Genomic DNA, 23,618 nt, shown 5'->3' with positions numbered 1-23,618 from the left:
AGAAAGATGTAGAGACTCAAGAAGAAGTGACAACACGTAGACAACATTTCTAAATGGTTAGTTGATGAATTTATGTAGCTTATGTGTAGTTATCTTCTAATCATTGGTTAGCATATTCTGTCATGAAAATCTATAAATCATGTTCCCGGGGGGCGGGGTTTATGTAAGTTTTAGGGTTTGTGATGTCACTAACCCGGGAGGAAGCTCCCTACCAGTCGTTTGTTGTAGTTCTTAAAAAGCAATTTCTTTAAAAGAATATATCTCCCTTTGCTTTGAACTTTGAGCGTCATGACTTTGCAGATGTTGTTTATGCTCAAACAGCAACATTACACACTAACTAAAGCTAGACAAGTAAAATCATAATCAACCACCCCTTTAAGCAAGGATGCATTAAATTGATCAAAGTGAAAGAAAATACTTTATAATGTTACAAAAGATTTCTATTCCAAATCCAAGCTGTTCTTTTGAACTTTCTGTTAATCAAAAAATCCTGAAAAATCTATTGCGGTTTCCACAAAAAATATTAAGCTGTTTTAAAATATTAACCGTTTTCAAAATTGATTAATAATAATAAATGTTTCTTGAGCAGCAAATCAGCATATTTGAATGATTTCTGAAGGGTCATGTGACACTGAGGACTGGAATAAAAATGCTGAAAATTCAGCTTTGTCATTACAAGAATATTTAAAAATATATATATATTAACATAGAAATCAATTATTTTGAAATTCAATAATATTTCATAATATATTTGTTTTTATCTGTATTTGTGAATAAATAAACTCAGCCTTAGTGAGCATAAGAAACTTCATTCAAATAAAAACTTTTGAACGGTAGTGTACATGATTTATAAACCCTTATTAAATTTATAGCAGCACATTTATTTCCTACCCTGATTGTATTGAGCTTCATGGGTATTAAGTCTAACATGTGTGTGTGTGTGTGTGTGTGTGTGTGTGTGTGTGTGTGTGTGTGTGTGTGTGTCCTTAGGCTGTGTTTGGGAATGTTTGCTGTGTGTTTTTCAGCCCACTCACATTTAATCTTTTATTTTTAAATCTGTCACGGCTGTCCGTGTGTGTCGGCTACACCAGTGGCCCAGATTTGGCCAGGATTGAGCATCACAGAGTTTAATGCACCCCGTGTCTGAGGGTTCGGGAGAGTGATTAGATGCGAGATGTGTTACTATCAGACATTCTCCAGCGGTCTATAGGCTGTGTGGATGCTCAGGTTTGTTTGGAGGTCGTTTGTAATTTAAGATGCATGTGCTGGCTGGCCTCCAGCAAGTCTCTCCATGGAGGGTGATGTAAGATTAGGGTCAGCGCAGCCAAGTACAGGTTAGGACAGTGAAGGGGTGACATAACTGCTCAAATGCAGGTTTTTAAAAAATATTAGACTACGCCAAAGCTTAAATTATTATTCCTAGTAATGCATTAGACTGTTGTGTACTATGTATTTTGATGTGAAGTGAAATTGTTTTGATAGAGAAAAAGTTTAAGCAATCCATTCTGAAATCGAAATTGAAAAGACAGAACAAGTAACAAACAAAGCATAGCATACAATAGTACAAAACAAAGTGTGGTATTAATTGGTAACGGGGATCCGAAAAATTACATCATAATATTTAATAACGCAAAATTTCTACGGGCACTGCAACGGTCGTGATATGACGTCACTCTTTTTATAAATATAAATCCAACATATAACAAATAATAATAAATCCAAAAAGTAAAAATATACAATATACTCCACCTTACTGCAAAAAAAAAAAAAAAGTGCATTCTTTTAATTCAGGCAAGAGGTCAAGCCATGGCTTATCGATCTTCTAAAGTCAAAAATCTGTTTTTAATGAATATTTTTCATGGACTTTCTATACATAAATGGTGAGTTTTTAGCTGCTGTAGCTTTAAGACTCTTCTCAAAATCTGCATAGCATTGTATAATCTTTACAAAACAATATGTAGCACACAATCTGTTAAGGAAAGACTAAAGTAGTCCAGGATTTTGTTAAAAATAAACTGCTGCCTCTAAATGCTAAAAGCTGTTAGCTGCTAGCAGTAGGAGCAAGAAGTAGCTCAAAGTTTGATGAACTTTACCCACATCTTTTATGCCAAATGGATGTATATATCTGTCCTAATTTCTCCTATTACTTTAGCGTGACACGGTGAGTCATTTTGATGAACACTGAATAGACTTGTGAATAAGAAGAAGAGGAAGTGTGCTTAATTTTATTGAATGTGGACTTGTAGTGTACTTCAAATCTTAAAAAAAAATACTTTTATAGTAAATAGATATAGTAAAGAGATAATATTAATGAAATAAAAGACCACTTAAGTTAATTAACATTTTTAATGTTAGTTTTAATTTAAATTCAATAATATTTTGTTGTGTTTTGGGTTAGTACACTTATTTTGATGTGTACATATAACTTAATAAAGCATATGTAAAGTACTTGATTATAATTTTAACTTTAGAGTGTTATTGGATATTACATTTACAGTTAATGTATTTTAAGACAATAGACATATGAAATTTCATATAAAGATGTACTTACATCCTACTTATGTGGGTCAAATGAGTACTCTCAAGTTCAGCTAATTCCATTTCATTTAAAATTGAGAGCCTATCTACTTATAGTGAAACTAAACGAGCAAATGCACATTGGCATGCGATAATTGTATTATCGTCGCATCCTTGTTTTTCCGCTGAGGAGCCGGACCTGTGACTCGGCCGTACAGTGGAAGCTCAGCAATTATGATAAGGGAACTTACGTCTCCGTTCCCTCCTCGGGGAACGAGGGTTACCATGCATAACCGAGACGTTCCCCTTCGTCAGCTCACTACTATGTAAGTCAGAAGTGATTCTGATGTATGGGGATATCTACCAAAACGCCACGGGTGCTGGCCCTTCCAGCGCTCCGCTCGAGCCTCCTGGCCTGACCGCAGTGTTGGGCAAAAGTAGGAGCTCTAAGTAGAGAAGGTCAGTCACTGCTGATCCACAAGACCCACTCAGTGTGATTTATTGGATAATGTTGGGAAAGTGTGCCCTTGGGGAAGGTAACGCTGTGGAAGCCACATCCTACCCCGGAGGGAGGCACTTTGATGGTTACACATATGGACTAGCCAAGCAGGATAGTATGACATATGGCAGTCTCTGGGGTGGTTCCAGCCTAGTTATAGGGGGGAAGAACACCAGCAGAGACGACAGAGCAGGCTCTGTCGAGGGAAAGACACGGGCTCGTCCGCAGAGGAGCTGGTCGTGGAGGAATACACATATGGGGTTGCTGCAGGGACCGCTACATATGGACACCCAGCCCAAAACAGGTTCCACAATGCATACGAGTGTAGGCCTGGCTCCGCAACGTCTGACTGCCACAGGATTGACGGAGGAATTCACAGGGTTAGCAATTTCTAGGGAACACTACTGGAGCAAATAGACGCATATATCCGGCCCATGGGGCCGGGAGTGGCGTTGCAAGCCGACACTAAGAACGGGTCCTTCGTGCTACTGGCCACTGGTGACGAATATACGGGAAGATACCGGCTCTACACGTAGGCTATAGAATCTAGCGAACGTGTTAGGTGTTGCCCAGCCCGCAGCTCTACATATATTTGTCAGCTAGGCACCTTGAGCCAGTGCCCAGGAGGATGCAACACTTCTAGTTGAATGTGCTCACAACCCGAATGGGCAAGGCACGCCTTGGGCTTTGTAAGCCAAGGTGATGGCATCTACTATCCAGTGGGCCATCCTCTGCTTGGAGACAGCCTTTCTCTTCTCTTCTCTTCTCCGTAACAGACGAAGAGTTGATCTGAGGTCCTAAAGCTTTGCGTTCTGTCCACGTATAACCGCAAGGAGTGGACGGGACAGAGAAAAGCCAGGGCTGGGTCTGCCTCCTCCGAAGGCAGTGCTTGCAGGTTCACTAGTCTCCTCGCTCCCCTCAGGAACCTGACGATCAGGTCATGCTTTTCCAACGACTTACCTTCAACTGCATCATGATGTGCGATGATAGTGGCAACATACAGTACGTGCTTGCCATGTAGCGGCCCTTTGAGTTGGCCTAGCGCAAGGCGTACTGTGAGCAACTCGAGGCAATTGATGTGCCAATGCAGTTAAGGCCCCGTCCACAGACCTGAGACTGCATGCCTGTTGGACATGGCCCTCCAGCCGGTGGCAGGGGCATCCGTGAAGACCACAGCATGCCTTGGCACTTGTTCTAGGGGAACACCTGCCCGTAGAAACGGAGGGTCCGACCACTGGATGAAGGTTTGTAGGCAGTGTGGGGTGACGTGCACCTGGTACATGCCGCTCTGAGTCGCCATCTCGGGATTCGGCCGTGAAGCCAGTGCTGAAGCAGTCTCATATGCAATCCGAGCGGCGTTACTGTGGCTGCGGATGCCATATGCCCCAGGAGCCTCTGAAAAAGTTTCAGAATCAGAATCAGAATCAGAATCAGAAAGAGCTTTATTGCCAAGTATGCTTGCGCATACGAGTAATTTGTCTTGGTGACAGTAGCTTCCAGTACACATACAATATAAAGTGACAAGACAAGTAACATAGGTATAAATAAAAAATAGAAAAAAATAAAAATAAAATAAAAATAAAAAGATTATAAATTATAAATATATATAAAGTTATAAGGTGCTATAATGAAATGTCTGAGGGAAGTATTGCACATGTTTGTTCCACAGTAGCGGAACATTTAAGTGTTCATGAGGTAGATGGCCTGGGGAAAGAAACTTTTCCTGTGTCTGGTTGTTTTTGTGCTCGGTGCTCTGTAGCGTCGACCAGACGGTAACAGTTCAAACAGAAAGTGTGCTGGGTGTGACGGGTCCAGAGTGATTTTGTGAGCCCTTTTACTCACTCTGGATGAGTGCAGTACTTTGAGTGTGGGAAGGGTAGTGCCAGTGATTCGCTCAGCAGTCCGAACTATCCGCTGTAGTCTACGGAGGTCGGTTTTGGTAGCAGAGCCGAACCAGACGGTGATGGAAGTGCAGAGGATGGACTGGATGACAGCTGAGTAGAACTGTACGAGCAGCTCCTGTGGCAGGTTGAATTTCCTCAGCTGACGCAGGAAGTACAGTCTCTGTTGGGCTTTCTTCACAATAGAGTCTATGTGAGTGTCCCACTTCAGATCCTGAGAGATGGTGGTGCCCAGGAACCTGAATGACTCTACTGCAGTCACAGTGCTGTCCATGATGGTGAGTGAAGGGAGTGCAGGGGGGTTTCTCCTGAAGTCCACGATCATCTCCACTGTTTTGAGCGTGTTCAGCTCCAGGTTGTTATAACTGCACCAAAGAGCCAGCTGCTCCACCTCCTGTCTGTACGCAGACTCGTCACCGTTCCGGATGAGTCCGATAACAGTAGTGTCGTCCGCAAACTTCAGGAGCTTGACAGAGGTGTCTTTAGAGGTGCAGTCATTTGTGTACAGGGAGAAGAGCAGTGGTGAGAGAACACATCCCTGTGGAGCACCGGTGCTGATGGTGCGGCTGTCGGACGTGATTTTGCCCATTCTGACTAGCTGTTGTCTGTCTGTCAGAAAGCTGGTGATCCATTGACAGATGGAGCTAGGGACAGAGAGCTGGGTCAGTTTGGTCTGGAGCAGTGATGGGACGATGGTGTTGAAGGCAGAACTAAAGTCCACGAACAGAATCCTTGCATAGGTCCCTGGTTTGTCCAGATGTTGTAGGGTGTAATGCAGTCCCATATTGACCACATCATCCACAGACCGGTTTGCTCTGTAGGCAAACTGCAGGGGGTCCAGCAAGGGTCCAGTGATGTCCTTCAGATATGCTAACACCAGTCTTTCGAATGACTTCATGGCCACAGATGTTAAGGCAACAGGTCTGTAGTCATTGAGTCCTGTGATCTTTGGTTTCTTCGGGATTGGTATGATGGTGGAGCGTTTAAAGCAGAAAGGGACTTTGCACTGCTCCAGTGATCTGTTGAAGATCAGTGAGAAGATAGAGGCCAGCTGGTCAGCGCAGGTTTTCAGACAGGCTGGTGAAACACCGTCTGGGCCTGGTGCTTTCCTTCTCTTCTGTTTCCTGAAGATCTGACGCACATTATCCTCACTGATCTGAAGTGCAGGGGGGGAGGGGAGGGGGATGGCTGGAGGTGTTGATGGCTGTGTAGAGAGATGGTCAGGGCGGGTATGGGGTGTCTGATCGGGGGTCTCAAATCTACAGTAAAAGACATTCAGTGGGACCGCTGTCCTGCTCATGATTGTACTCAAGCAGTTCAACACTGACTGGACGTGCTCCTCTGTGAGTTGCGCTGTCTGGTTGACCTAGTCCAACTACATACCGAGATAAGAGATCCTCTGCACAGGGGAGAGATCTCGAGACTGAGCCAGAATCAGCCAGTCGTTGAGATAGTTGAGAATACTGCATTCTCGGAGTGGAACAATGGCTGTCTCCGTGACTTTCGTGAAGACGCGGGGCGACAGGGACAGCCCGAAGGGCAGGACTTTGTACTGATATGCATGTCCCTCGAACGCAAACCGCAGGAACGGTCTGTGTTGAGAAAGAATCGAGGTCCAAGATCGGCCATAACCCACTGCCTTTCTTGGGTACGATGAAGTAGGGGCTGTAGAACCCTGTCTTTATAATGGCTGGAGGAACTGGCTCAATCGCGTCCTTCGCTAGTTGGACATCAATCTCTGCCCACAAGACATGAGACATGACATGAACTTGGGAGGGCTCCGGGCGAACTGAATCGCATAGCCGAGTCTAATGGTACAGATGAGCCAGTGAGACGGGCTGGGAAGCACCAGGCTCCCAGACACCGTGCAAGCTGGACAAACGGGACCACAGACGTACCCAGGGTGGGGCAGCGAGGTGGAACACAGGGAATCGACTCAGGAGGCACTGAGGCGGCCCGAAGCGGAGTCTGAATGTGTTGTGCCACACTCACCTGGTTCTAAGCTGGGGCAGAGGGTGCGTGGGAAGGCTTGGTGGTGTCCTTGAGTCGCACGCTGCTGCCCGCTGGCGACGGAAGAGGGGAAAGGAGTGGCAAGGCATGGGAGCATCACTCACTGCAATCCGTGCCTTCTTGTGAGGGAAGAAATTGCTCTTTTATTGAAAATGTGGGTACCGCTGGACTGCCCTGGACCACTAACGTGGACATGTCCGTTGCTGTATGCAGTTCCTGCATAACCCCTGGCTCGGAACAACCCTTGTGCAATTCCTTGAGTGCCTTGGCCTCGTAGACCTGCAGGAGCGCCATGGCATGCAGGGCGGAGGCAGCTTCTCCACAGGCTGAGTAAGCCTTGTCCGCGAGAGTGGATGAGAACTTACACGTCCGGGAGGGGAGGTGCAGATTTCCCCGCCAGGAGGTAGAGGTCTTGGGACACAGCTGCATCACCACAGAGTGCTCAACCGGGGGGATATCCATGTAACCCTTAGCTGCTCTGCTGTCGAGGGTAGTGAGGGAGGAAGAGGCACCAGAACGGTTTCGGGCAGAAAAAGGTGCCGTCCATGCTCTGGTAACCTCTTCATTTACTTCCGGAAAGAAAGGTACTAGGGCTGTAATCTCCCAGTCGATTAGTCGATTAATTGGTCGATACGTTCTGGCTCGACCAAATTTTTTTTTTTCAGTTTTGCCGCGTTCATTTCATCAGTTTTGCCCATAGACTGTAAAAAAATAGGTTTTGCCACGTTCATTTCATCAGGTGGAAAGCACTAATTGCTAATTGCTAATTGCTGTTTCACAGGTAACAGTCTGTCTTCAGAACACCCCCCTTGTTTTCACTTCTTTTGGATTAGCCCAACCCACTGGAGGAGAGAGACAGATTGAAGAAAGTAGACTACTAGAAGGTTTGCTGAATATTATTACTTGACCTGGTTTGTTTAATAATTTTTTTTTTTTTATTAAAGTGGACGTGCCTTTTGTGTTTAAGAGTAAAAGCTTTAAGTTAATAGTCTATTCATGTCTCAGCCGCGAAGCTGAGCTCCTATGTTAGCGAGTTGCACAGAGCAGCTGAAATTATAGTGTCTGTCAGTTCTTATAATACATATGACAAAAACAATTGTCTAAATTATGTTACATATTCCTCAAAAGTTCTTGATATCACTAGTCATGGTCATGATATCACTAGCTGACAACATGGTACTATTTTCAGAAATCATAGGCTATGATATTGCGCAGGTGCACGTGATGCAACGCTGTCAGAGCCGACAGACTCGTGTGTCAGACTCATTTCAGTGCAAAATAATTACGTCAAAAACGATTTAATACTGCAAATAGCCTACTAGTTTTTTACGTTTATTTATAATTCATTTAGGCGGACAACAAGGCAACAAGGCGCACAGTGCGCAGCTAATTAATTTAAAGTTGTTTTTTTTACCTAACGTCATTTTTAGTCGATTTTTAGTCGAACATTTCAGGACTTTAGTCGACCAAGATTTTCTTTGGTTGATTACAGCCCTAAAAGGTACTGGGTCTGGGCTCTGAGAACCAGCACGGGCCGCCATGAGATACCAATCTCCAGCCGCAATGGTTCGGGACACCGTGGAGAGTTCCACTCAAGCCCGACACTTGCGGCCCGGGAAAGCATAGCCTTGAGCTCTGGGTCTGACTGGCGCTGTCGCACTCGAAGGAGGCAGCGCAGCCGAGTCTTCATCCCCAGAGGACATTAGCTCACCCTCCGATGCAGGGTGGACTGGGGTAGCGTTATAGGGGAGTGAGGGGCCCGAGGAGGCCATGGCTATTAAGGCTCAGATCACCAAGGCTATTAACCAAACTAAGCCTCTTCTGCTGGGCAGAAGAAGCGGTAGATCGGGGAATAAGCGAAGGGGCTCCACCTCTTTGGAGGTAACGGAGTCTCGACCATTACACCGGATGGTTATGTTCCCGCAGTGGGAACACGAGTCATCCTTGAGCGTCATTTCAGCGTTCCTAACATGAGTCAAACATTGGCCGCATCCAGAAACACACGATCTGAATGACATCTTGAAAAAGATGCAGGGTCTGATCGTGTAAGCTGTTTTGGGAATTTGCTCTCTCTGGTGCTGAGGCGGAGGGAGATAGCTGCGGAAAGACACAGGGCGATAGTACAAGCCTGTGTGCACACTCACTCTTGGGAAACACCCACTGAAACCAACAAGCTGAATGAACAGCTTTTCTCATTGAAGGTGCACACTCTCGGAGAATCAGGATATTCTTTTAAGTATATAATTCCAGTATTAAGTACTCTTTTTAAAAGTATACTAAAGCATATTTCTTTTTCACAAGGGTAAGCATAGTTGATGTGTATTTGGATAGTCATCTATCAAATTTTCTGATTTTCAAATATATAATTAAAGGTGGACCACTGTTATATAAAATATCAAGAAACCAATAAAAGCATTATTGGACTATTGGTCCCTCAGGATTCTGTGAAGGGAAGTAATTCATTTCATTGTGCAGTCAGAGAGTTCTCATGCTTAACAACACTAATACAGCAAGGATAAAACAAACAAGGTGGAATGACTGAGTAAATTGATTCCTCACACGTTTTGTAAAGGAGAAAACCTGCAAGGTGAAATGCTCAGTATTAATTCAAAGATTTGTTTCCTTTGTCTTTTCCCACTTTTGTCCCCAGCTGGCATAACAATCAGTCCGCACAAACACAGATGCCTATTTCACGCTGAGTGATATTCCTATTAGAGCAAGGTGTTTCTCATATGAATGAGGTGCTTTTCCTGCTTTGACTGGAATAAATGTTCTAGATTGTTGAGCAGATGCTGTCACTGCATGTTTATAAGATTAATCAGATATAACAGGTGCAATATTCACCTTACAGCTCTTGTTTATTTCTGTTAGGATAGATGCCATGAGGCAGATAACTTAATGTTTTACCTACTGTGGTTTGTTGCTGTTGCTGGTAGATGTGTTATTGTTAATGACCGTTAGTCTTCATTCTTGGTGGACATTTTTTATTACTGCCGCATATACATTGTATTGTTATGAAATTCTTTTTTTGATAAACAACATGTTCTTTTAAATTCAATCCTTTGGTGATTTAATCTTTATTCTATCTCAGTCACTGTTTCTTTTTGTCTCTCACTTTCAAATGTTCGTTGCCCATTTTTTGATTGATTGACTGTGGAATTCAATTAGACACTCTTGTAATTGAGTCATTTTGTTTACCCTCTTCTCTGTACTTTCATAATTTGGGCACGTCTCTGTTGAGATTGCAGTTTGAAGGTGCGGGCTCCAAGATTTGCGGAACAACATTGACCCTATCTTTAACTGAAATGTTTATACCAAAATATATATTCATGATAATACAGGTGGTAAATAGAAGGTCAGAGAAATTACTTAGTTTATCATTAATGACCTTTAAATAAAAAAATAAAAATGTTAAACATGTTCAGACAGTACACATCGTTAACTTGTTACATGTGTGCCTAGTTTCTTTGTGTTTCCTGTGACCTAGTTTCCCCCAGTTTGTTTAACTCATGTTATTCACTTGTGTCCTGTTAATTATCTTATCAAGCTCCGTTGTTTGCTCCATGTTCTCATCAATGTAATGTTGTGTTCCGTTTGGTATCCTGTATTATCTCCTGAGCTTTGTCATAAAAGACTATTCTACTAAAGTTCTTCGTCTTCATGAGTTTAACACAACCTAGTTGAGACATAACCATGCAAAAACAAAACATCAAAACTACAACTCATGCCACAAAATAATAATAGTTGTAACACTTTACAATAAGGTTTTATTTGTTAACATTAATGTAATATCTAACAATGAGCAATATATTTTAGTTAATATTATATAACATGAACTAACAATAAAACATTTATTAATCTTAGTGTTATTTTCAACATTTACCAATGCATTATTAAAATCAAAAGCTGTCCATTAATATTATTTAATAGACCTGAGCTAACGTGAACTAACAATGAACAGTTGTATTTTTATTAGCTATTGTTAACAAAGATGAGTGAATACTGTATGTAACACTGTGTGTAACAAATGTATTGTTATTTTTAGTTAAGTATACTGGATAACTAATAAGAAATCAAAACATAACTATGTTTAAAATATATTTATACATTTTGCTTGCAAAAATATATTTTTGAACAATGTTTTACTGTAAAAATACACGTATTGTCTTGTTAAATATAGAAAATATAGATTGATAAATTGTGGTAAATTCTATATTTTTAAACAGTAAAAATGCAGTGCAATTACATGTATTTGTCAGTCATGTTCTGTTACATTGTCTCATTTAGTTTCTAGTCTAAGGGTAGGTTTACATGACAACGAAATGCTTAAAGGAGCCATATGTAAGATTGTGGCCAAAACTGGTACTGCAATCACTTTCAAATTACTGTAGAGCGGTGTATCCCCTCCCCCTCCCCCCTGACTCGAGGTTGCCAGATAGGCTGCAGGATCCAGCAGGAACGTAGACTGCTACGTAGCTGTGGTAACTAGAGCAGAGCTGGCAACCCCGATGCCGAAACACTACTGACTTCGTGATTGGTAGATAGGTGGAGGGTGGCGCTTCAGGCCAAAACACAACATGACAACATCAACATCAGTTGAGGGCTGCAACTTTACTTTTTAAATGACAATATCCTGACCGGACTACTGTTGTCAGTGATATAAGTATTTGAAATGAACATGATTTTTTAATGTCTAGTGACATATCAGGGCCATTTTATGATTAATTGAAATACATTTCTTACATACAGCTCCTTTAAAACGGAGAAGTTTTTCCTTTGAGTTTTCCATGTACATACAACACCATTGTCAAAACGATCCCCATTCACACGGATCCGCGAAAACAACTAAAAATGCTGTATTCTGCTTCCAGGCCAATAGATGAAATACTATAGACTGAACACGTAATACACCTATGACGTCATAGTTTTCTCACGAAGACCGTTTTCAAAAACTTGCACTTTGAAACCCGGTTTCCAAAGATTGCTTTTTCAGGCACCCAAAACACAGTTGTCGTGTAAATGAAAGCCAATAAAAAGTTTTGCGTTTTTAGTTGAAAACGATGTCGTGTAAACAGCCCCTTAGATTTCGTTGTCTCTGTTTCACCTGAGTTCGAGTCATTCATTAGTTGTCATGGTTTCAGTTTAGTCCTCACCTGTTCCCTGTTCTGTTGATGATCTTCCTTGGTGTATTTAAGCCCTGAGTTCTCCTCTGTTCATGGTCTCTCGTTGAAGTTACAGTATATTAGTTATGTATGCCATTGCCTTCGCTCTTTGTGTTGATTTAAAGTCTTTGTTATTCATTTATTCTGCCTCACGCTTCTCTTCTTTTGGATTAAGCTTTTGCCCTGTGACAGTATTTTCCTACTAAAAATATAATTTTTACTGGATATGGGAATCATCTGATCTGACAGGTAACCAATTAACAGGATTTAAGCATTTTACATGCTTTTCCTATTTTTTTTATTTTTTGCAAGCATTAGCTGCCTGCAATATCTCCCCATGGGTGACCAACACAGCACTCTGAATGATCTTGATAAAAAACAAAACAATAGATTATAAGGACACTATTGTGACTGTCCATCATGTAATTCATGTTTATCAATAATTTCCATTTTTGACAGATTTCAATGAAGTTTCATTGCAGTGTTACTTTGATAATTATGTAAAAAGAGCCTAAATTTTTCTAATTACATTATCATTAAATGTTATGAATCTTTGCTATTTTATCTCAGTTTTTTTTCTCTCTGAGCGCCGTCTGAACGGATAAATCCCTTTATTGCCGTAGTCACCTTCTAATTAGTGTCACAAGCCTGGAGCCCCTGTTTATCTTCACTGGCCAAAAAAGTTACTCATATTTATTTTTTATCTCCCTCTGTCCTTTGGGTGTTCATAATAATGAACGTGCTTTGAAATGGCTTGCTGTTTCCATCTAACCAAGACTTACCTTTCTGCAGCTCTATAGTCTCCACAAAATCAAAATGGAATTTTTTTTTTATGGAATTTTGCAATATTTACTATAAATGATTTATCCATCATCATTATTTTTATATTCATGTGCCATCGTAATATTAAATCAAAATAACTTCCCTTCCAACTTTCAGCGACATCTATGGAAAATTGCTACTTTTTATCTAGAGTTTATACTTCACTTACAATTCTGACTTTTATCTCGGAATTGTGAGATATAAACTCGCAATTGTGGGTTATCAAGTCAGAATTATGAGATATAAACACACAATTGTGAGAGAAAAAAAGTCAAAATTTATTATTTTTTTATTACAAACTAATGATCCAATCATTACCAGATTAACAAATTCAAGTCCCACCTACATTTTTTCTTGTCTGAGAATTCGTCTCACTCGGATACATCACAATAATAGGGAAGAAAAAGACTATCACAGCTTCCGTTTCATGTTGACTTTGAAAGTTTAATGCTTTCCTACCGTTCCAGAAAAGTCTGCATTCCGATAATGCTTTTCTTTGAACACCTACAACGTGACACTTAAACACTTACAGTGATAATGAATTCAGCAGTCTCCAAAAATTCTGCGGCCCAGGGTAAGGTCGACTACGATAATGAATTCATAGATGAACATCCATTGTTCCACATTCTGACCACGAACAGACACGCAGCAGCCGACCACATGACTCTATACTAGTTTCATTGGCACACAGGATGTATAGCCTATAGCATTAGTTATTCATGTTCTCATGAATGAGATGCCATGGGTGTTCCTGGAATAAAGACTGATCCAAAAATAGGTCTTATTTGGAAATATAGGATGTATTTTGAGAGAAAACAACAATGGCGGTTGATGTGGCGGATTGTTTTGCTCCGGGACTGTATGGAATTTCACTGGTGAGCCATCCTAGCAGAACAGAGGGGTGGATGCGAAAGCGGATATGGGGTGGTCAGCTCTTTCTTGACCTTAAGGGTCAGCATTTTCAACACTACATGTAAAATATGCAGCATCTTCATAGAGCCAGCAGAGTTTTTAGTTCAGACTACAGCCGGTTGTTATAAAACAGCTTTTCTATGTTTCTAAAATCATTGTAATGGTTTTGTTTGTAATTATAATATTATGTACTAATATGTAATATATAAATATAATATTATAATAAATTTGCCAGTATTACTAATGACAAATAATCAAAATTAAATGAAGATGAATTTACACATGTATACATCAAATGTATTTTGTTTCCCTTAGATATAGATCAAAATGCTCTTTTTATTTGCAGCAATGACAAGGAGGGTTTTCATCTCACACAGTTTCCACCTTTGAATATAGATGCAACTAATGCTGCTGAGCAAGGTTGACAGTCTAGACTCTAGAGCGTGAAGATGTGTAGCTGTATAACCAGAACCAGCACTGTGTGTGTGTGTGTGTGTGTGCGTGTGTGTGTGTGCCTGACAGAATGAGCCGTCTCAAAGCAACCAGACTTGACAGTTTGTGTAACACAAAGACACCTCTAGACATTTGAGTTTGTAACTAGGGATATATTTGCTTGATCTTGCTACAAGTAAATGGGCAGCATTGGGCCATTATCTATCTATCTATCTATCTATCTATCTATCTATCTATCTATCTATCTATCTATCTATCTATCTATCTATCTATCTATCTACCTATCTATCTGTCTATCTGTCTGTCTGTCTGTCTGTAGTTCTATCTATCTGTCTGTCTGTCTGTCTGTCTGTCTGTCGGTATATATATCTGTCTATCATTAAGGTTATTTTAAGCTTAGAATGTCAAGGCAACACCTTGTCAGATGTTCCTTTATTTATAAATTAAATTATATTATATTATATCCTTTATAATATATGTTTATTTTTTACCTATTATAAATTGGAGCTGCATGCATCCCTGTTTCATGTGCAAAAACCATGTGCAGCGTTACTGTCCCAACAGAAGGTCACACAGCTGGACAGAAAAAGAACAGAGAAGGGAAAATACAGCATGTGTGCATCTGTATACATGCATGACATTGAAACATATACGCCTTTCAGCTCACGTAACAAATCACTCAATTCTACCTATAGACCTTAGATGCTATATTTAATCCTACATCCATTTCTACACATGAAATGAGGCTATAAGGGACTGAAGCACCATTCTTTCAATAGATTGTACTCTCTTAATTTCTGTTTTCACTTCTAATTCTTACTACATGTTCCCTAAAGTTATTTAATCACTGTAAGGGAATGTATTTTTGTGTACATAGATACTTGGCGTTATCCCGCCCCTCTATCCATGGACACCTGAGCTCTCCTGCTCCAAGGTCATATCCACGACTCCTCTTCCTGTGCCAATGGCAGCCTGCGTGGAGCCTGGCTCAGTTTATCTCTGTCTCCGTAGCTGTTAAAGAAAAGACTCCTCCTATCAGCTGCTGGATCTCCAGGGGGTGGGGCTGGATAAATGACCGATCGGCCAATTGCTCAACTGGAAACAATTAGTCATATCTCCTCAGATGCTTCTCGTGCTGTTTAATTAGCCTCATTAAGCCTGGTGGGCAGGACAGCCTGAGGGGACGTGCGGGCGCCATAACCGCGGTGACTACTGTGCCACAGTCTGTTTGACTGCTCCTCCATCTGACCCCTGGTTAGGATTGTATCGATCACCAATTAGGGTATATTGATCTTTCTCAGACCCCCCGGTGGTAATAACGTAACAGAGACAATTAAGAGGAAAGTGTAAGATGGCGCTGGAAGCTAACTCATGTGCTGCCTTGCTATAAATCATGTTGTAGAAACAGTGCAGAGATGCTCACAGGGTGCTTTTTTTTAGGGTTTTATGCATTTTATATTCTAAAATCTAAATAATCTTAAAAGACCCTGTGGGAAAAACAACTATTTTCAGCCGTAACAACACTGTTTTAGAGGTGGTTGAGAATGGGAGACCAGCTAAACCAGTTGAACACCAGCAAGGCCAGGCTGTGAGTTTAAACCAGTTTAAATCAACTTAGATCATCATAAACAAGCAAACTAGCCTAGAGTGGTTTAAAGTTTGTTTGTTTTTACCAGGGGTAAAAACAGGATAAAATACTGCAGTCATTGTTACTACTTTAATATCATAAGATTTGTATGTTTTGAAGAAAATGCAAGTGATGTTGGCCCATCTAAAACGTGTGATGCTAGTATAGTTGGTTGCTAGGTTGTTTTGTGTGGTTGCTGGGTGTTGTTAAGTGGTTGCTATAGTGTTTTGGGTTGTTTGGTAAATGGTTGCTTATTTGCTAGGGCATTGCCAGGTGGTTGCTAGGATCTTCTGGATGCTGACTAGATGGTTGTTTGTTTTTTCTGGCATTTCGGGGTGGTTTCTAAATTGTTACTTGTAAGGCTGCCTCCTAATAGTCGACCAAACATTAGTTGACGAGAAGACGAAAAAAGAAAAAGAAAAAACTCTACATGAAGTGGGAAAGTCACACAGTCCGTGACTGACATATTTAAGTCAATAAAGTAATTTAAACATGCGATTAGTCAACTAATGGCCTAAATGAGCAACTATTAGTTGACTAGAAAATGTTTTTGTTCGGTGACAGCCCTAGTTACTTGGTTGCTACAGTGTGTTAGGGTATTTTTATGTGTTGTTAGATGGTTTTCTAGGACATTTCTGTGTGGCTAATTAGTTGTTAGGGTGTTGCTAGGTGATTGCAAGTGTGGTCTGTGTGGGTATTTGGTTGCTAAAGCATTGCTAGGTGGTTGCTATGGTCTTCTGGATGGTAGCCAGATGGTTGCTTGGTTTCTATGACATTTCTGTGTGGTTTAGTAGTTGCTAGCGTGTTGCTAGGTGATTGCAAGTGTGGTCTGTGTGGGTATTTGGTTGCTAAAGCATTGCTAGGTGGTTGCTATGGTCTTCTGGATGGTAGCCAAATGGTTGCTTGGTTTCTAGGACATTTCTGTGTGGTTTATTAGTTGCTAGGGTGTTGCTAGGTGATTGCTATAGTGCTCTGTGTGGGTATTTGGTTGCTAAAGCATTGCTAGGTTGTTGCTATAGTGTCTTCTGGATGGTATAGTAGCTAGATGGTTGCTTTGTTGCTGGGTGGTTTATTGATGGTTACTTGGTTGCTACAGCATTGCTAGGTGGTTACTAGGGTGTTATGGGTGGTTGCAGTCCCGGGCATTTTAGGGTGTTGCTAGGTGATTGTAAAAGTATTAGAGATGGTTAATAATTTATTTAACAGGTTAATCATCTGCCAAGTGAAATCACATGTATTAGAAAAGTAATAGCACACCTCAAAAAGCCTTATTACCTGTAATATTATTCATGTTCATAGCACCAACGGGACAGCACAGATGTGTAATACAAAAAAAAAGTTTATACAAATATCTCCAAACAATCTTTAGAAGCTCTAATTTCATGATGGAATTGGCAGAGTATCACCTTTAATAGCTTTGGTATTTTGGCAGTTTTCATTGCAAATATTTGTAAGGCAGTAGTCTTACTCTTTTTTTTTTTTTTTCACACTGACCGCTTGATCTGCTTTATCCCCTTTGGCTGTCACAAACATATTTTCCCCCATCTTATCTAATCCTTATCCCCTCTTTTCTATCGCTATCTCCTGCTCTATCTGGCATCAGTCCTCTAACTAACCTACCTCTGTGTTTTCCTCCGTGACCCGACTCCTTGCCCTCCTCTCACGTTCATTCCTTCATTCTGTCAGCCCCTCATGCTCCCTCGCCATCTGTCCTTTCTTGATCTCCCTCTCTGATTATCTCTCTCTTTCCCCTATCTGTTTCTCGCCGGACATCTACACATCTCTGCCGCTTTAAAGTCGCTTCAGAGTAAGAGATTGGATGGGGCCAGCGAGGGAATGACAGCGCTGCTCCAATACTGTCATGTCTCAAGGCGCTCTCGCTCAGACTGCACCTGCCCCTCGCGCGAGCCCGGCCAACTGTCACTTAGTGGGGCATCTCTGCATGTTAAAGCTCTGAGATTTAAAAAGTCCTAGTCTCTTTAAATTATGGTCTGTCTGTCACCTTTACATCAGAGGATCTGTCCATTCTAATTTTACTAAAGAAAGCTGAAACTCCTTTGAAATTGATCAATGTTGCCAAGTAAGAATTGAGTGAAAAATACTGTTTTTGTTCGTTTATTAATTAATTATAATTTTTTTAGAAAACATTTGAAGTTTATATGTTTTGGGGGCTATAATTGGACTGTCTCTTCTATAATCTGAAAATCATTTGAAATTATTAAATTGAACTATTGAAATGTTATTTTTAGATAATAAAATTGGATATTTCATACTGCATATATAATATATTTACATGGTACTGCAAGGTGCTCAAAGAGTACTATGGTATTACCATGCTACATTAAGCTTATTTAAGTTTTCATTTTGCAAGTAGTAATGAGCAATGTATAATTAATATATAATGTTATATATGGTACATTGACATGAAAAGTCTACATGAAGAATATACACAGTTGTATCTTTATATGTAATACAGCAGTAAATCATAATTTCAGTAAGCTTTGTTTACGTTATGCAATATCAATTTTGTATATGCAGCCTAATATTACAGAGCACAGGCCCCAGTTGGACAGTTCTAGAGGATTTTGTTGAAAAACAAAAACAATATAGAGTGCCCAAAATAGTATTTTGGTCACTTAAGCCACACTTAATATTGCATTGCATTAGATAATACAGTATCAAATCAAGTGGCGTCTGCAAACAAATGCTGCTAGAGATTTTCTCAGAAATAACGTAACTTTTCTGAGACATTTTTGCAATGACTTTTAGTCAACTAGTGTCAAGGTGATTATGATTATTTATTTTTTTATGTATGAAGACAGTCTTTTTCAAGTTCACACAGGTGAAGTTTTACTATGTAGATGTTTCAAATCCAAAATGTTTTTAATCATTTTTTGGGGGTCTTAAAGAGGCCATATTATGCCATTTTACAAAGCTTTGATTTTGTTTTTTGGGGTCTACTAGAATAGGTTTTCATGCTTGATTGTTCAAAAACACACTATTTTGCACAATATTTTACATTGTAGCAGCACCTCTCTTCCCATAAAGCTTAATATATCCTCTTTAAATTTACATTTATGTTTATTCATTTAGCAAATGCTTTTATCTAATGGGACTTAAAATAAAGGAACATACGCTTAAAACTTAAAATAACAAGCAATTTAGGCATATTAAATTGTCATCAGTTTTAAAGAAAATATCTCTGGTTTTCAATGTGCTTGGCAATATGCTTGTACTATCTTTCTTTCAAATATATCACTTGCTTTCATGATTCTTTCATGTCTAATACAATGATATTAATACATTTATCAGCATGCCTTTAGTGCTGAAATATTTTTTGGGGCCACTGAAGGTGTTTTGTTGAGGGGTTTCTTCAAATAGCATGTTTGCCTTGAAGAGCTGCTCCACCTGTTTTGGTGAAGGGGGTTTGTGTATGTTCATTGTGCCTCCCACTGAGATGGCATCTGTAGATTTGCCTGGAGGCTCCTTACAGAACACATAGAAATGAGGGCATACTCCTTGTTGTGTAGGGCACATGTTGACCTCCTGCCCTCCCTGATCTGTCTGCTTCATCTTAGCCCTAGATTTAAAGAAATGGTTCATGCAAAAATGAATATTCTGTGATTATGTGGTCTTTTGAAAACCTTACATCCATGGATATTTACAACGTGTCCAAACACTGAATGTTTAGCATTAGATTTTCTATGTTTATTCCCTACTGACATGAATTTAATCTCTGTCTATATCCTCTCTCTCTCTTTCTCTTTTTCTCTGTCAGTTCGTTGGCCATGTCTAAGGTTGCAGGAAAGAAGCTGCACTGGCGCTCCAAAGTGCAGGAGACCTTCATACCGCTGGTTGGCGGCTCTGGAGAGTTGGGAATTGCCATTGGAGGTGGGGCCGATTATGGAGAGTTCCCATTCGTCACGGCTGCACCAGGGGGAGGGATCACAGTTGGCGATATCATCATAGAAATCGGGGGAACTCCTGTTTTGGGCCTGACTTTAGGAGATGTGCGTGGGCTCCTAAACTCCTGCCCCCATCCAATCCGCATCAAATCAGTGTCTCCAGGTAATGTTAGAACTTTACATTCTCACATAACTGGTTTGAACATGGCTTTTTGGTCTCTAAATGTTTTTTTGTTTCTCCTATAGTGTTTCTTATCATTGTTTGTGGTTCTTGTTAACACAAGCATCACTACTGCTACAGCTCACACTTTGGGTTAATGACACTTACAAACCTCTCAGAACAACATAGCAACCACCCTAGCAATACCCTAGCAACCACTCAGTACACCTTAGCAACTGCATATCAACACCCTGGCAACCACCCACAACTCCCTAATAGTTTGTATTTTTTTTCCCCTGCAGTCTCTCATTTACAAATGCACTACCATTCAACTGAACGAATACTTTTATTCTCCAAGGAAGGACACATTAAATTGATCCTAAGTGATGACCCAAAGATGTTTATAATGCTACAAAACATTTCTATGTAAAACAAAGTGCCGTTGTTTTGAACTAAAAAAAAAAAAAAAAAAAAAACCGCAGCTGTTTTCAACATTAATAATAATTCAACTTAGTAATACAAATGTTTCTTGCGCAGCTAATCAGCATATTAGAATGATTTCTGAAGGGTCATGTGACACTGAAGACTGAAAAATGGTTTTCTGAAGCAGAGCAAAAATCTGACAACTCTTTATATAGAGTTTGTTCCCTAGTTGCAGGATGGTGGTATTTATGTCACATGGGTTGTATGTCACCCTTAGGGGGCGCAGAAATGTATCACAGTGTCATGGCATGGGTGAATTTTTTATTTTTTTATTTATTTTTTTTTTAACTGTATGTCACACCTGACCATCACTTCCTCCATCCTCTATTAGTTGATCAAACCAAGTCTGCCCCCCCCCCCCCCCCCCCTTACACCTCCAACTACCAACTACAGCGTATTCAGTTGAGCTTTGTCAGTAAGGTTATAGTTCACTGTTGCATGTTGCATTAGCTGATGAGAATATCTCATAGTCCTAGAAATGCAGAATTATGCATCCTGTTTTGTTATTAATATCGTCTTCTGATCTGCCTGTGTATCCTATATAAACACAGTGGCCACAGAGAAATGGAGCTTTGTGCTAATTCTGGCACTTCTATTTAAAAAAAAAAGATCAATATGTCCCTGCTGAAATACATCCAAGTCTTTATAAAAGCAGCTCTGTCTTCCAAACAGTGGAATTGATCATGGTGAACTCTTGAGGATTCTTTTCTTTTTCATTTAGACCAGTTTCATTTCCATTGTTTCATGTTGATTTTGCACTTTTGCAATTTACTGAATTGCTACAGGATGATCAATTATACAAAAGTTTATGCCACCATGATGTGTGATGTGTTCTGGTTGGTTGCCAGATCATTGCTATATGGCCGCTGAGGTGTTCTCAGTAGTGTTTAATGCTTTGCTATGTGGCTGCTACAGTATTTTCAGTGGTTGCTAGGGTGTTCTGGATAGTTGCTAGATGATTGCTGTGCTGAGGTGTTCTGGGGGATGTTTACTATTGCTATGTAGTTTCTGGGTATTCTTGGGTGTTCTGGGTGGTTGTTAGATCATTGTTATGTGGTTTCTGTGGTGTTGAGAGTAGTGTTTGGCATGTTGCTATGTGGTTGCTTCTTTTGGTAGTTGCTATGGTGTTTCTAGGGTGTTCTGAATGGTTACTACCAGATCATTGCTATTTGATTGCTAAGGTGTTCTGAAGGGCTTTTGAAACAATTCTGTGTGGTTAGTACAGTATTCTTGGTCCATGTTTACACCTGGTATTAAGATGCGTTTTCATCAATCCGATCACAAGTGGAACTAATACAGGTGTAAACATGGTCTAAATAGTTTTGAGCTTGTCCACTTTCGAGCACTTCCAGAGGTAGACGAAAATGCATTTGACCGGATTGCTTTCGTAGTGTAAACTCTCATGTGGTTGAATATGTTCAAACAGCAGCAGAAGACGCATACTCTCTGCCTACTGAACTAATGCATAAACATTATGAGAAGCGCGCTAGCCAGACGGGGTTTAAACTTTGGCTGAAGACCCAAGTTTGGTTTGACGATGAAAAACATACCAAGCACAATGTTCTCTCATCATTCCTGATTTCTAACACACACTCATGGTGTTCAGCATGGTCTTACGGCTGTCAGAGCAGAAACAAAAGCTGATGCTCTCCGTGTTTTTTTTCTGTCGTCTCCAGTCGCATTCATAGGTAAATTGTACAAGCTTATTTCATCCATTTGATCGAAAGAAAAACCTTACATTTACCTGCCCATAGACCCTCATCTTGAAGAAATCAGGACAGAAGTGGTTGAAAGTGGACAAAAGAGATGGATTAAAACACCACGTGTAAATGGGTATATGTCTCCCTCGTCTACTTGCGATCCAATCGGCCAATCTTAACACCAGGTGTAAACAGGGCATCAGAACCACTTAGCAGCCATTTGGGAATTTGGATAGCAACACTCTAGCAACCACACAGAACACCCAAGCACTGCAAAACATAAAAAAGAGAGAGATTAAAACGGTTGCCAGATCTGTGCTATATAGTTGCTAAAGTGTTCTCAGTGGTGTTTAATGCATTGCCATGTGGTTACTAGGGCGTTACTAGGGCATTCAGGATAGTTACCATATCTGATTGATTGCTATGCTGTTGCTGAGGTGTTCTGATTGGTGTTTCTGTTTAATGTTGCTATGTAGTTGCTATCCTGGAATGGTACTGGGATGTTCTGGTGAGTAGTCAAATCATTGTAATGTGGTCACTGAGTGCAGTTTAGAGCGTTGCTATGTGGTTGCTTGGGCGTTGCTAGGTGGTTGATATGGTGTTCTGGGTGGTTGCTCTGTGGTTGCTTACTGGCCAAAGTCAAAAGAGCTCCCTCCTTTAATGTAATCCTTGGGATTTATTCTCATGTTCTTAATGCTCAGAAAAGTAACGAGTCGCATGATTTGAGGCATCATCTTCTTAGCATAAACAATGTGGCACATACTGAAGTTTAATACTTTTTGCAGATCCCTAACTCTTACTAATGCAATCAACACTAATCTGGGCTGCGTTTCCTAAAAGCATCGTGAGCGAAGTTGATCATAGAGAACATTTGGTGGCAATGGTCTTCGCGATGCTTTTGGGAAATGCAGCCCTGGCTGAATTAGATAAATAAAGTTCAGGGAGAACAGCCTACCAGCATTAGTGTCCTTCCAGAATGTCATAGCGGTCATTTCATACATACTGTATATCCTGTGTGTATGTGTGCTCGTGGTTGCAGGGCTTATGTTCCTTTATGAGAACTGTGAGCTGTGTTTTATTACTTGGAGAGGTTAGGTGGGGGTGGGTCTGTCATTTTGATGGGTTCGAGAGGCACTCTGTTCATCTATAACAGCCAAGTGGCCTGTCATCAGAGACCATAAACCACAGCAGATGAAATAAAGAGATCAGCCATGTTGAGTGGAGCATTGGGCAGCTGTGCCAAGACTGCGTGTGTGACATTTTTCACTTTAATCCAAGGCTGTGTGTGTGTAGGTGGGAGAACGTCTCTGTATGACACACACTTTTCATTATAACCCGAATGTGTTTCTACATAGCGTGATACACCATTATACTGACCATAAAAATGTGAATTCATTGTACTCTTCAGTTGGATTTCTTTGCGGTTCTGGCCGAACGGTAGAACAACCCTGGCTTCATTTGATTGAT

At 40.6% G+C, this 23,618-nt stretch overlaps 1 protein-coding gene across 3 annotated transcripts in view; it reads left to right on the top strand.

Moving 5' to 3' along the window:
• magixb (MAGI family member, X-linked b) overlaps window positions 1–23,618 on the top strand; it is a 91,319-nt gene that overhangs the window by 4,979 nt on the left and 62,722 nt on the right. For all 3 annotated transcript variants that reach the window (XM_084389154.1, XM_084389156.1, XM_084389155.1), the window contains exon 2: window positions 19,682–19,971. In XM_084389154.1, coding sequence (XP_084245280.1) covers window positions 19,682–19,971 — 290 coding nt within the window. The remainder of the gene's footprint in view (window positions 1–19,681; window positions 19,972–23,618) is intronic.

Source organism: Rutilus rutilus (assembly GCF_951802725.1).
Source record: "Rutilus rutilus genome assembly, chromosome: 19".
NCBI classification, from domain to species: Eukaryota; Metazoa; Chordata; class Actinopteri; order Cypriniformes; family Leuciscidae; genus Rutilus; species Rutilus rutilus.
Note: the sequence above shows the minus strand (reverse complement) of the source record. Positions and strands in the feature narration are given on the sequence as shown.